The sequence below is a fragment of the Echeneis naucrates genome, chromosome 1 (genome assembly GCF_900963305.1).
Source record: "Echeneis naucrates chromosome 1, fEcheNa1.1, whole genome shotgun sequence".
In the NCBI taxonomy this organism is placed as follows: Eukaryota; Metazoa; Chordata; class Actinopteri; order Carangiformes; family Echeneidae; genus Echeneis; species Echeneis naucrates.
The window spans coordinates 1,784,173-1,799,178 of NC_042511.1; the positions used below are offsets into that span (position 1 = coordinate 1,784,173).

Below are 15,006 nucleotides of genomic sequence, written 5' to 3' on the forward strand. Positions count from 1 at the left end.
GCTGCTCGGCTCTCTGCCACATTTTAAATCCAGCTCCACCTGATTTTCTCCTGTTTTCATCCTCACGCAATCTGCCAACTTTTCTTGAATACTTAATCAGCCTCCTTTGTCCCATTGTTGTGGTCTCCCCGTTCTGTCCACCCCAGTCACACCGGTGCATTTGTTGTTGATCGCTATCGCAGGAGAGGATATTGAATTTGTCAGAGCCAGCAGTTATCTCCGGCATTGATCGGTGGCCTGCGTAATTTGGATATTAAAAACTGTCACAGTTTGCTGAATGCAGATCTTAAAGTTCAACCTGCGACGGCCTGCAGGCGATTTTTAATTAAATCTGATCTCCATATTCTGCTCTGCTGGATCTGCCCAATGAGAGCAGAGTGGAGGAGAAGACCAGGAAACAAACCTCCACACTAGAGGGCACAACAGCATCACAGACGAATGGGCCTCTGAATGCTAGAAGAGGCTGTCACATTCTTCAAACTTCAAACTGACTGACTTCTGACTTTAAAATGTCAGACGCTGTGCAGAAATTTTCAGAACTGGCGTCAAGGTCACACAATATCCAAAACTTTCCTCTAGACTTTTTCTCAATATGTTTAACGGCACATAAATATATAAAAGACTCTACTGATGCAACAACATGTGTCTGTTAATGTCACACATCAAAAACATCTCAGTTTGGGAACAGCATCTGTGTTATTCCATCTATTTCCATAATTGTTTTGCACTCTCCTCATTAAAATAAGAATAACCTGAGACGACGATGCCCTTCATATGGGGTTCATTCATCTGTCTGCATGAATTCTGATGGAGCTTTGTTGTGACATCACAGTGTTACAGAAGTCCTGACGACCACTTTTGAGGTTCAGTTTATGAATACGGGCTGTGAGCATTTGACCTTTGGCTTTTACTTTCACTTAATTAATCAAGAACCTGACTGGTTTATGATCAAAGAAGACAAATGACCTAGAAATCTCCAAATTTATCACAAAACAACAAAACTTGAGTCAGAGTTACAGAGTTTCAGGTCAAACTGTGTCTCTAACCTCTCTGACTTTGTAGTTTATAAACGCATTGATAAGGAGACACAACGAAACACGAGTGCAGTTCAGCAACAACATGTGAGCAGCGTTTACAGCCGAGCAGCTAAAACAAAGCGAAGGGTGAGACGAGACGATCTCAGCTTCAGCGGACCAGAACCAGCAACTTCCCCACTCCTGCAGCCTGTGTCACTGGTGAGTGTCTGCGCTTGTGCGTGCATGTGTTTGTGCATGTTTACTGATTCTGACTGAGTCTCTGCAGTGGAGCAGCCATGCTGCTTCCTTTGTCCTCAAATGAGGTTAAACCGTAGAAAACCTCTGCAATATCTGAATCCCTGAAGTGTGTGTGTGTGTGTGTGTGTGTGCACGAGAGAGACTTTCATTTTCGAGGGCAAGGTGTTATTATTGGATGTAAAAACCAGCAGCACATTTGGTGGACACACACACACACACACACACACTTAAATGCTGTGACAGGTCATTTTTGGGGACATTACATAGACTTGCTTAATTTCCCTAATCCTAACCTTCACCTCGACACACTTACACACCAGACACTCTTGTTACACAAGCAGACGCAGAAATGCCAACACATGAACACAACTGTTAGCAGGTGATGAGCTTGATGAGGCACAAAGTCAGATCCCTGTGACTTTTCTTGCTGCTGAGCTCAGTATTTCTCATTTTCCCCGTTAATCTCCGTCATGGCTTTTAGAGAAAATAACCCCAGCAGGACTCGGGTCAGCTGGTCCAGACCAGAGTCCTGAGTGGAAGTTAAACCAGCACCAAACGCCAATTCTGTTAAAATCCAGGTTAAAAACATTTCTTTTCTCATGAAAGCAGCACTGTGCTTCTCTTCACTTACCCAAACAGCTGCATATTCTTTGAATCATTTTCTGATTTTGTGCCCATCAACATTTGATCATTTGGCTGAGCATTTTCCACAAAGAGGTCACTGAAGCTTCGGTGCAGTCGGAGAGAGACTTTGTTCTAAAATGTCTGCTTAAAATCAACTTTATCCATTTTACATCATGTGAACAGATTTAACCGTTCCAGAGGAGCGAAGCTGGAGAAACAGGGCAGATTTAACAATGTCTGTTAGCAAGTGTAGGAGAAAAAATCTCCAAGATGGCTGCTCAGTTTGTTTCCTGCTGTTAGAGTCACACAGTAAAGAGACAACTAATCACCTAATTAACTAATTTAAACTTAACTAATTAAAACCCACTTAAACATCTGATTCATCATTTAGGCGACTTTTCAGGCAGCTCATCCCTTTTTGAACAAAATAAAAACTTTGATGGCCATTCTTTGGACTTTTCAGAACAATAATAAGCAGATTAATTAACAGTATTAATTAAAATAAAGATGAATTGATGGAGGTTGAAACGTGATCCAAACACAAGACGACAGGAAATATCATGACTTTAATATTATTAGGGTCATAATATTCTGTGTGTGTGTGTGTGTGTGTGTGTGTGTGTGTGTGTGTGTGTGTGTCTGTGTGTCTGTGTGTCTGTGTGTGTGTGTGTGTGTGTGTGTGGGTCTGTGTGTCTGTGTGTGTGTGTGTGTGTGTGTTTGTGTGTGTCTATCTGTGTGAGTGAGAGAGAGAGAGAGAGAGAGAGAGAGAGAGAGAGAGAGAGAGAGAGAGAGAGAGAGGGAGGGAGAGGGAGGCGGATGCGGGGCATTGAGCGCACAGACCCGGACTGAAGCGTCCTTTGGTGTCCCTCCTGCTCTGGCTGTCTCTCCCCACCCCCCCCCCCCCGGCTTGACATCCCGCTGACATCCATCACTTCGGTCGGGATGTTCTGGATGTGATCATGGAGTTTTCCTTCCCTCCGCTGGCGGACACGTCGCTGTCTCTCCTCCGCCCTGCCGGTCCTCCCGCCCCCACCAGCACCGCCGACTGCCCTCCAGCCGCCCGCGCACGACAGGTGAGCAGGTCGGGGTCAGCGGAGACCCCCCCGGCGGGTGTGGAGTCCCCGGAGCCCGCACAGCAGAGCACCTGACAGGCAGGTAAGGACACGGAGAGCCGGCTGGGCTGCAGCATTTCAGGTTATCGTTCAGTCATCTTTGATCATTTTGGTCTTCATGATAAAATGTTGATTTTGATGATGATTGATTGACAGTTGATGATTGATGATGGTGAAGTAGGACATTTTGAAATGTTTATTTTATTTTTTATTTTTTTTCCATTTGTCCAATCAGCAACAACACAAAATTGGACTGAGGTTTTTCTGGATTATGTAACTATTCGACCCTCTGTGTTCATTTTATTCCCCAAAAATAAATGTGTGGTCAAGTGGAGCAGCTGGTTTCAGACACTAAGTGCACTGAGTGCTGCTAAACACTGAAAATATCTCTCCAGATTTGTGAACTTAAGACAAGTGAAGTCGGGCACAACACAAACTGACCATGACTTTTAATCCCTGTGATTAGCAGAGTGGAAGTTTAATGAGAGCGATTTGATCTGTGGCCTGTTTCATCCAGATTTGTGGGGCCTAATTAGGAGCCATTCTGCGGCGCCTAATTAAAATCAATCTGTGTATTTCGGAGCCATTAAAAGGCAGTTTTATGACCTTTCTTTCATTACTCTCAGTCAAAAGTGAACACTGATGGACAGACTGAAACGCAGACCACCGCTGAGCCCTGCAGCACTTTCAGCTCGATGTAATAATAACTCTGTTTGCTTTTGCTAAATCACTGTTGATACAGGACACGCGGAAGAGGGAGAGCATGGAGCCGCTTATTTACTGTGGTCTGATGAGACCGAGACCTTTGCACTCCTTGCTGGGCCTTTGTTCACTCGGAGCGATAAAATCAAGACACTTTTATGTGCGTGTGTGTGAATTGACGACACAGAGGGAGCTTTATGGGAAATGTTTCCGGATGGATGGATGTCAGGATCTCTGATGGGAACGGAGACTGAGTTGGTGTGGGGCTCTTCTCGAGGAGTTGCTCAGGTTTTGGAGGGCTGATTGGAGGTGAGCGTTGCTGTGTTTGAAGAAGACAGCTAAAGGAAGTCGATTGGTGATGTCTGCTGGGTGGTTTAGTGTTCCCGGTCGTATCTGCTGAGCGGGTCCGAGGACGCCTCAGTCATTTCTCTGGCAGTGTTAGTCTCTGGGCCGGTCACGGTTGGTCTGCCTTGGCGTGCACCGATGGGGGTCCACCATTTATCACATTTTCAGCTGGATCCTGGAGGAGCAATGCAGACGCCAACCTGGCTGTGCAAAAGTGGACTGAGTGGTCACTGAATGTGGATTTGGTCTGAGAGGGGTCACTGTGGGAGTTTAGTGTGATAAGACTCATCACCGGCTCCTCAGTCTTTATAAATCCAAGGTGGATTTGTGCTTATGTTCTCAGTAGGAGGTCAAACTGCTGTTTAGCCCTCCACCTGGTCACCTCAGAATCACTTCTTCTTCTTTCTTTCTGTAGACATTGTAGTTTTGTAGGCTTCAACAGCTTGTGAGCTTTGTCACCTCCCAGCTGAGCTGGAAGGATGAGAGTCTGCATCCTCCTGGATTCGGACTGTTTCCCTCAAGCAGAGTTGGAGCATCTCAGACCTCTATAATAAAGCTAAAATACATGGACACAATGTTGTAAGAGTTGGAACCAAACAGAAAATAACTGCAGACTCAGTCTGTTTAAAGATGCAGCTCCATTTGTCTTCAGATGGAGAGCGCCAAAACATTTAGAGCCCGATAACAAAGTGATTTCACACAAAAGCAGCATTTTAACAATTTTCAGGTAAGATAAAACTCAAGGTTTGTCTTTCTTTGACTGGTGGATGAGAAAACACTAGAAATAAATATTCCTGTGCACCTGTCGGCATTGAACCCGAACCAAAGCTCAATATTTCCCAAGAAAGAACCACAAAGCGGGGTCGAACTGAACCGATCCTTCAAGTCTGAGACTACCCCGAGGCTACACGAAGAACAAAACACTTCTGCTGCTGCTGCTGCTGCTGAAGGAAAAAGAAGTTGCTCTCTGATCCCTCAACTCTGAGCAGGGAAGAGGTCAAAAGCATCACAGATACCGAGGTTTTCTTCTATTATTGTACACATTCAGCCGCGAGATGGATGAGTGAGTTATGTAAAATCTACGGACTGATCTCTTCAAAGCACTTCTGCTCCTCTCAGCCAGAAATATCCCCATTATTCTTTGTTTCTTTTTGTGCGAGCGAGCGAGCGTTGACCCCGACCTGACATCGCTGTGTGACATCAGCAGATCTGAAGGTTAAAGCATCTTTACAGGAAGCAGATTTGTTTCGTACAGATGTGGCTTTATTCTTGTCTACTAACACAATCTCACGCCTACTCTTTTGCCCGTTACTTCCGGGTGATGGCTCCCCTGACCTTCTCTGTCCCTTCATCCATCCGTCCATCTGTGTCTCACTGCCTCCCTCAGTTTGTCAGCTGTGGGCCGAATCGAGCCTCGTTGGCGAGCGAACAAACAGCGCTGCTGTCAAAGGCTGTCGTGGTCAAACCGAAACAACGATAAGCAGAAGTTGTCAAAGATGAAAAGTCTTCAGAAGTGGAGAAGCACACAGACAGCGTGGATAATGGATCCGTCCGTCAGTCTGCTCCGATTGAAAGCGATCGGGTGTCATGTTTAATGACGTTGAAGCTGATTCCACAGCTCAGGGGTCCGTGGTGGACGTGGACGTCTTGAATTGCCTCAGCCACTACAGAGCGTTATGAAGTCCAGCATTACACACAGAGAGCGTGACAGTTTGGAGCCAATGGTTGAAGTGGAGAAAAAAAAAAAAGCTTTTGCTTATCTATGAATTTATCAAAACATAATTAAATTATATATTTCTACAGTAAATAAATGAAATGATTTATTTTCCATTTTTGAAATGATTAATTTAGTCCTCCATCCTCTAAACAAACTGGCTCCATGATCTCTCTGAATGGATCAGACAGACAGAAAGATCTGGTTTGGTTAATTCACTTTGAATCTCGAAGAAGCTCAGGGAAATGGATTAGCTTTATTTTTTTGTGGTGCCCTCGGGGTAAAGTATTTAATATAGGGCAGATACAAATCTATTAGGGCCTGAAATGGAGAGGCCAGAATACAGCAATGTCAGGAGGGGCAACTTCAAGCTACAAGAAAAAAGAAAATACAAAAAGTTTTACAGCAAGAGCATCAAGAAATTATATTAAAGTCACTGCAAAGATCAGAATAAGAAAAGAAAATATATACAGGCAAAATTCAGCCGTCCTTCCTGTTTCTATTTCTTATCAAACTGGATTTATGACCATCAGATCTGAGCAGTTGACAAATTAACAAAGATTTTACTTGCCACTGACTTTTTATAAAATAATGAAGTGCAGGTTATTCACTCATTCACCATTTACCAGCGTGTTGTTTTATGTGAACCCGTTCAGTGTTTATTTTTTTATTGTGTTTCTGACATTGCTGCCAAAGTTAGCAGTGAATTATTACCTACACAACCACCGTCCACCATTTTATTTTACCTGACTGGTCCCAAACCGGAGTGGACCAAGCCACCAAACACCCCCTGCAAACATGGCTGAACCAGGAAGTACAGATGTGGAGAAAGTCCTGGTGGTTTTCAGGAAGCAGCAGAGGCAGAAGGTAAAGAACAAGTTTGAAAATGTTTGTTTTCTGTGTGAAAGTTTCTGAGTCGGTGGAGTTTTTCTGGAAACATTTCGATCTGAGCACAGATTGAACTGCTCCTCCTGAGGAGGCTTGTATTTTTCACCGGAGAGACCTCGTGGCTGCAGAAACAAATCCTCCGCTGTTGCTCAGACTTTAAACTTCACATGAAGGACCGAAGGAACTTCCATTTCAGTCAGTAATGGGAGATTTTAATGGCGGCTCTGGTTAATATCTGGAGGTCGGCCCACTCAGGTGGATTCCCGTAGGCCTGCACCGTGTGGTGTCACAGTTTGAGGAACTCGGTATCAGACCACGGCTGTGTGCCGGCCCGATCCCAGAAAACTTCACCCTGTGTTGTGGCTTTTATGTGTTAGTCTGGATGCAGGCAGGAGTGAGTCAGTGTGCGTCGTGGCACCCTCGGGTGAGGCCCAAAGTAACGGCTGGCGGGGGTCAGCAGAGCATTGATGCGAACAGCAGCTGGGTTTGTGTTTTGGTGAAAGGAAGGCACCTGACCACCGCATCTATTTTTATCTGCCGCCGTCCGTCAGCGACTTGGATTTATAAGCTCCAGTAATGCCGGGCCGCGGTTTTGGCCTCCTCTTCCCACTGTTTTGCCAGCTGATTTTATTCATGTCTGGAGGTTGTGTGGTGACTCACCCAGACAGTTTACACTTTAATTACATTTCACCCGTGCCAAATCACTTGATCTCCATTTGCAAATTGGAAACTGCTTTTTGTGTTATTTTAGAGTCTTGGTGGAGGGACGACGCTCTAGCGTCTCTGGGTTTATGCTCTGAATGAGAAGAAAGCAGGAGCTTGATTTATGGGAGGTTCCTGCTGATGACGTACAATACTGAGCGATCTCTGTTCTCGGAGACAGAGAACAGAGACCAGGATGAATGAGAATCTTCGGAGACAATACTGAGTGTTGGGCTGCAGGTAAAAAAACAAAAACACCTACCTGTGACAGTCTGCTAAATATCCACTTTCCCTGTTCTTTCTGTTCCGGTGTGTGTTCCCACCGGCTTCCTCCCACGCAGTGCCAATGCTGTTCTCTGGAAGCCGGCTCCATGACAGAAAAACAGGCCTTTACCTGCTCTTTAAGTTTGCTGCATTTTTAAAATATGTATATTTTGATATTCCTTATTGTGGTTGTGATTGTTGTCTTTGGGTTAGGGTTACTTGAAATGCGGCCATAACGATAAAAAATGAATCAAGATGTCATTGAATATTAAAAAAGGTTCAGTATATTATTCAGAAATTCAACATTTTCTGTTATATTTATCACATACTGTGATTTTTGAATCACTGTGAAATGAAAACTTTTGTTTATCCATCTGTTGGATTAAGGCCAAAAGTCCCCATAAAGTCTTTGTAGCTCCTGTTGGCGCTGACCTGCCCTTTGATTGATTTATTCATTCGTTTATATATTTATTTATCATTCAGTTTTTTGTTTTCCTGGGAGGCTGGGTGCAGCAGTCAGAGTCTGATCACCGGTGTGTCTGCTGCTAGATGAAAGGCTGGACGACTCCTCTTCCTGTAGCTGTGAAACACTGAATGTTGGACAGATAGATCGTGATATGAACCAACCGTCCTGTCCAGACGGGAAGGTTCGTTAATTACCTGAGTTCTTACAGCTGGGAAAACAACATTCTTCGAAATGAAACACAAACTAAAAGCTCTGATTAACTTGTAGACGAACGACAGCTCATGCTCTTCCTTGAAACATTCCCAGTCGGCTGAATTCTCACTTCCTTGCTGGATTGATGAAAAAGGTGGCCTGAATTTGGAGTTAATTGCTCCAAGTCGCAGCTCAGGACTGCTTCAAGGGTAAGAAAGAGGTTTTCTTCATCTACTTTGGCGGCCCAGGGATTCAGACCAGTGACCTTCCAGTCACCGTTTCTCTTAAGGCCTAAAAAGCACCAAACCTCTGCTCACTTTGTTATTTATTTCTTTACTGTTAATGGCTTCTACGACATCCGGCAGTTTAAGTTCCATTTGTACTTTCACGTTGTGCAGAGATAAAAGGAGGAGGATAAAGTTCTGGAAACGTTTAATGGAAATGACTTCGAATTAAATTACAAATGGACGGTGAGTCATGTTCAGTTAAGTGACTCCAATCTGACTCATCTGTGCTGTACTCTTATCCATTTTTTATGATTTATTTTAAGTCACATTCCGACATCAGTGCTCAGATGGGGACGATCCTGAACAGTTTCTTCAGCGAGGACTTTCCAAAACAGGCTTATTTTTCAACCTCGGTCTCGTTCCATGTCAACAAAATCTCTGTTGTGTGTCGACGTGTGAGGTTCAGTAGCACAGTAAAAGAGCTGGACGTCACTGACCGAACCAGCAGCAGCAGTCATGAAACACTGACCGCTGAAAATCAGTGAAATGTCGACAAGCAAACAAAATCTTGTCCATTTTCGAGCATCAGTCGACGTTAACAGAACTTTTGTCTCTCCCTTTGTACTCACTCAGTCGAGGCAGACGACACCAGATGAATAAAAATGAACTCGACGCCGGTAACTGATTATCTTCGTTATTGTCTAACTGGTTGACCTTTTATTGTTTGTTTTCTAACCTTTGAAATGTCATTAAAATGAGGAGTGATAGCTACGGATGCTGTTTAAGCTGCTGAATTATGACACAATGATGGTATAAAAAAATCTGTACAGTTAGAAAATGTGACTTTCAGTTTCAGTCTCTTAAAAGTCTGATTGCTATCGATGAGAAAAGTGCCGCCTGATGAAGGACGAAACAGTTTTCATGCAGCCGACAGGAAACAGAAAAGGCATCATACTTTCATTTTAAATGGAAAAACAGACAGATGAGCTTAAAAACTGGAAATCAAAGAATGATGGAGACTAAAAGCTCGTACAGTCAGACAGACTTTTTAAACGAGAAGATGTTTGACTGACATGCATCTCGTGGTTTTGTGGGTCGCAGAGGTTGTTTCTTAGTCGTGCTGAGCGTGCTCCAGTAAAGGAGGCCATCGGACCTTTCGCTGATCTCTGTACGCGGCACCTTCAGGCTGCTGAGTTGTGGTAGAGAGGCAGAATCCTCCTCGTCTTTTCTGCTGGCCGTGGCGGTGGTGGGGGTTGCTTCATCTGCATTGCTCTTCTCTGTAGCAATTAGTCTTTGGTCCACTCGTCTGTCACTTCTTGGCCCCTCCCCAATCTCTCCTGCTTTTTTTTTTGTTTTACATTAAAGTGCATCCTCCATCACACTGAGCCCTTATTTTGGGGGGGAGGGGGTAAACGCAGACGTCACCCTCTTCGTCCCTCATGTGTCCACCCCTTCACCATCTTCTCTCCTCTCTATCTGTCACCCCCCCCCCCCCCCGTCCAGATCTCCCACAGTCCTCAGCGTCCTTGTTAGTTCTGTTCTTTGCCCTTGCTCTGTGTTATGAGCTTTGTCCTGAGTTTGTGTGCTCTCCGCCGCCACGACTAATACAACCAGACCTGTGTTATTCCAGCCCTGCAGCGCACACACACACTCAATCACCCAACAAAGTCCTGACGGTAGCAGTAATGTCTCATCATTGTACCTGCAGTGTGTGTGTGTGTGTGTGTGCGTCTGTCCCTGTGAATTAGTTTTCGCTTTACACCATGTCAGGGAGAAATAATGTGTAACGCTCTCTCAGCAGATAAGTGGGGAGGAAAAGCGCTGTTTCTAAGACGTTAGCACACGCTGCACTCACACACACACACACACACACACACACACACACACAGCTCTTACAATGTAAAAAATTAAAATGCCACAATCAGGTCATTCCTCTTTGTTTGCAGGTGATTAATTAATTTTTCTCATTTATCTTTTCTCTCCTCACATCCCATTGTTGTTTGTCCTCTGTACTATTATTGAATGTCTGCGTTATTCAAGCTTTTTCTTCTGGTTTGTAGCCGACCTTCTTCCCACGATGAGGTGGAGTTGAGTCGGAGCAGTTTGACCGAGGTAAAATGTCCCACCTCAGACTGTTTACGCACCCAAAGCTTTCTTCCAGACACAAGCTGGAGTTCCTTTCTAAAAGCGAGTGAATGAATGAGAATGGAAGTTAAAATAAAAGAGTTTTTAACTGCATCACACAACATGTGAGTGCTGATTGTGTGTCTCAGCTGGAGAAACTGTAGCTGCCGTGTTCCTGGAAACATCTGGCCAGTCAGCGGCCTTTAGCTCAGTACGGCGTGATCGGGAGCGCTCGATGTACGAACCGCCTTCAGCAGCTTCAAAATGTTAAAGCAGCGATTGGAGGACAACAAACCTTCAGCTCATCACCGTCATCGAATATGAAGCAGAGGTTCAAGGCACTCACTAACAGTGGGGGATATTAAAAAGAGTTTGTCGTATCACAAAGCACGTGTTGTTGCTGACTGATGATCTAGTTCTCTTTCTCTCTCATTTGGCCTCCTCGTACTGACGCGATGCCGTCCGAAGGCTTTTACCTGTTCTTGACGTCAACCTGGCTGCATCTAATGCCTCGCCTCTCTAAAGTCTTTGTTTGTGTCTTTGTTAGATTTGCACAGTGACTCATACAACAGAGATGTTGGTATATACTTAAATACTTTTTTTTTTTTTTACCCAGAAGGCATTTGTGCTTCCGTTGGCGGCACACAATCACCGACAGTGATAACGACAGGTAGTATTTTGCTTAATTTCACACCCCCGTTCGGCTGCTGCCTGCCGTGGTGGTGGTGTTTGGAGAACAGTTGGATTTTTGGATGGTTATTAAATGTCCATCACAAGTTCTCACTAGTCCTTTTCAGCATTATTTCCATCCACAGTGCATCTTTCTACTGTCGTCCATTGTTTGGAGCAGCTCCTCCCTCCTGAGCAGACCTTTATCGCTGCCATTACAATAACCAAACTGGTTATTGTTGTTGAGCAGCGGTGGTTAGGATTACGATAGCAGCTTTAAAATTGTGTCCGGATGTGTCCTCCTCTCTCTGAGGATCCTTCATGGCCCAAACAAACCTCAAGATTCATTGCAAGCTAATAAAACTGACGAACAGGGAGCTTTGAAAGGTAAAAGTTAGGTTTGACCTCAGTTCAACCAAGGGACGCCGTCAGGTGTTGTCAAGATTGTGCGTCAACGGGAGCTGGTCTTTGTGAGACATTTTAGTCGAGGGGTGTGTCTTCTACTGTCACACAGGAATCAGACGTTTATTTAAGATGGAATGAACATTAACGTCTCTCTTTTCGTCCCATCTTCTCCCCTCACCTTTCTTCCTCCCCCAGCTCCATGCTGTCCCACCTTTACCACGACAATGGCGGCTCAATGGCGTGGCCCCAGACGTCGTCCTGTTCCTCCTCATCTCAGGGCCTCCACCGACCGCTGCGCTGCCCCCCTCCGCCCATCAGCGGGAGCAGCGTGGGCCCCAACCCCACCTACTACCACACCGTGTACGACATCCGGGTGGAGCAGTACAGGGATGTGCCCTTCATCGGGAGCCGGTCCGGACGGAGCTCCATCTCCCTGGTCACCAGCAGCACCGACCCGACGGTCCCGCTGATCCGCAGGAGGGGGGGCATGGTGGACCACCGCGATGTCATCCTGGCTCACCAGGCACACAAGCGGCACAACACCCCCCAGGCCAGGAGGAAACAATGGGAGTGAGTATATTTCACTTTGTCTCTGCTGCTGGTGCAGGAAGTCTCCGTTCTCATGATCCTCACCGCCTGACGTTGAGATGAATCGTTCATGCAGTGGATTATCTGAAATGAATGCACAGAACAATGTGGGAGGGTTTTCTGTCCAAAGTGTCTGGAAAAGGGCCGGAACTTTCCGAATGCCGCTCGGCAGATGATTGGCTGCACCGTCTGTTCATTGTCTGATACAGTAGATGTGCTCAGAGGAGGAAATCACAACAACCACCGACAGAGGCGGCGCGGCTCAGACCTGACAGGGAATTGCGGGTTTGAAACTTTAATCCAACAAAGTTAGGACTGAAGCAGTGAGGTCATGTGCCGCGTGTGCGTTTCGTCTGCTTCATCTAAAAGATGCAAAGCAGGAGCAGGTTTTCTGGTTCAGTCTGCATCCACGAGAATGAATGAATGAACGAGTCCAATGAATCGTGTCCAAATGGTGTCAGAGCTTGTCGTCCAAAAGTGATTCAAACAGCTGAGAAAATCAATAGCTGTAAATCCTCATCGATTGTGCGTCCGTCACACAACCCGTGTGAAGAAAAGACGCTCCTCTACACTCACGGTTTTCCAAAGTTTGTTTGTAAAAGGCAGAAGACGTTTCAGAAATGAACGAATTTGGTTTGAAATGTGAAGAATATATCTCCTGTTCATCCAAAGCAATCTTTTTAACTTTGCTTTATAGATCAATTGTGTTGTTTCAGGCTACAAAGACAGATTCTCTTGGTTTGTCACTTTATAGCTGCCGTCCATGTGTACTTTCTCCTGAGAATGGAAATGTTCAGTATCTTTCCGGTGAGTCACACGGGGCTGAGAGCCTCCAGGTTTTTCTTTGCAATCAAAAGCTGCAGCGGCTGATTGACGGAGTGACAAACCTTCAGAGGAGACGAAGTAATCAGGGAAATGAAAGTCAGCTCGGCCTCCTCACTTAGGATGCCACACGCTTTCTGTAGACAACAACAGAGCCCGCGAAACTTTTACCGTCACGTCCTTGAGCCTGCCGGGTCCTGACCTTTGAAAGCAGAGGCGGAGGGTGGAGACTTTATTTTTGACAGACAAACAAGCAGAAAGACGGGCAGGCGGACGGACAGCTGCTGACCCAGTTGCGGCGCAGACCAGGTGTGTCAGCGAAGCCTGAGGGGGTGAAGCGGACTTTTATTCGACATGACAGGTTAAAACCCCACTTACCTTGTCATGGATGGAAAGATTGCCGGTGGGTTGGGTAGATTTTATTACCCTCTGGTCCTGCGTGTCTGTCTATCGTCCTGCTTTTCTGTCACTCTGATCGCACACGACAGCAGCAGAGCAAATTTAATGCTTCTGCTGCTGCTGCCACTGTTTCACTTCAGGGACTTCACAGTGAAAGTCATAAAATCACTTTACACCCGACTTGGTAAATTTGGGTATAATATGAAGCAGGTTTAGGAAGTTTTCACCAGCTGTGAAAATTGCGATAAACAATTAAAATTTAGCGTTGAATGAAATTTCTGTTGGTTGGAGACCGACTCAGTCGGTTCATGAGCGTTTTGTACTTTTGCCGCTGCCATCTTGGTTTTGTGAACCCAGAATAAAGCCTCTGCTACTCTAAAGCTCTGCTGCACGATTTCACTTCAGTGTTTTATGGAAATGAGAAGACATCCCATTGATTTCCTCACTCTCATCTTATTTTAGTTTTTGCCCAAAGCAGACACCGTCTTGGTCAAACTCCTGTTTCTTTAACCCCTCCAGTGCTGCAGCACTTTGTTACTGTAGATGAGTGTGGGGGGGTGTTTGTTGTTGTTGTGTTTTTTTTTTTTTTTTTTTAAGGCTGTGACATTGCTGAAGGTCACAGTAAGATGAGAAGGCCTGTGGTTTGGAAAACACGAGGAGAAAATGGGCAAAGGCAGAGTCGGAGGGAAGAGATACCTGCTGTGGCCCGCTGAAGTCAGAAAACCTTTTCATTGATGATAAATGCCAAATGACTCAGTCCTGGCTGATTTTTGGGATTGTTGAAAATGTATTCTTGGCTTTAATTGTGAAACGGCACAGCAACAGTAGAGCAGAGGAGAGAGAGAGAGAGAAAGAAGGAGTAATGTGAAGTCAAGGCTGCTGTGGTCAAGACTGGGAGCCACTCAGGCGCCGCTGACATTGATTTAAATGTAAAACTAACTCAGTATCTTTTTACTACCGGAGCTGATTAAGAATTAAAAATATAAACACCAGCTTCCTCCTGCAAAGAAAAATAAGTGAAATTTTCAGTAACTGGAGAACGTCACGCAGAGGACTTTCCGAAGAAATGATGAAGATCTCGATGGGCAGTCAGACACAGAACGTAACGAAGTTAACAGTGAACTCTGGTCTGGCAGTGGCAGATTTTTTGGTCATTTTGTTAGCAGAGACTGCAGTTACACTGTTTGACATCAGTCACTCCTAATAAGATCAGCTGTCTCCCTCCCTGCGAAAGCAACACGGCGACAGCTGAGTGACGGAGAGACGTTTGCATTTTGTCCCGTTGTGTTTCCCGTTACGCTAAACACTTTGAAAGAGCCGGAGAGGAAACGTGATCTGAAATCCTTCAGAATCGACGTAAAAGAAGAAAATGCACTTTCCTGTCTGTTTTTCCTTTTTTGTCCATCCGCTTCCACGTTTCTTTCCTCCTCTTCCTCCTCAGAGGGGACGGAGGTGGCAGCCATTTGCAGTGTCCTCACGCCAAAGCTGC

At 45.3% G+C, this 15,006-nt stretch overlaps 1 protein-coding gene across 1 annotated transcript in view; it reads left to right on the forward strand.

Annotated features, from left to right (window-relative positions):
* Positions 1-11,907: 11,907 nt before the first annotated feature.
* cacna1ab (calcium channel, voltage-dependent, P/Q type, alpha 1A subunit, b) overlaps positions 11,908-15,006 on the forward strand; it is a 114,967-nt gene continuing 111,868 nt past the window's right edge. Inside the window, exon 1 of the mRNA XM_029502526.1 lies at positions 11,908-12,278. Coding sequence (XP_029358386.1) covers positions 11,908-12,278 — 371 coding nt within the window. The remainder of the gene's footprint in view (positions 12,279-15,006) is intronic.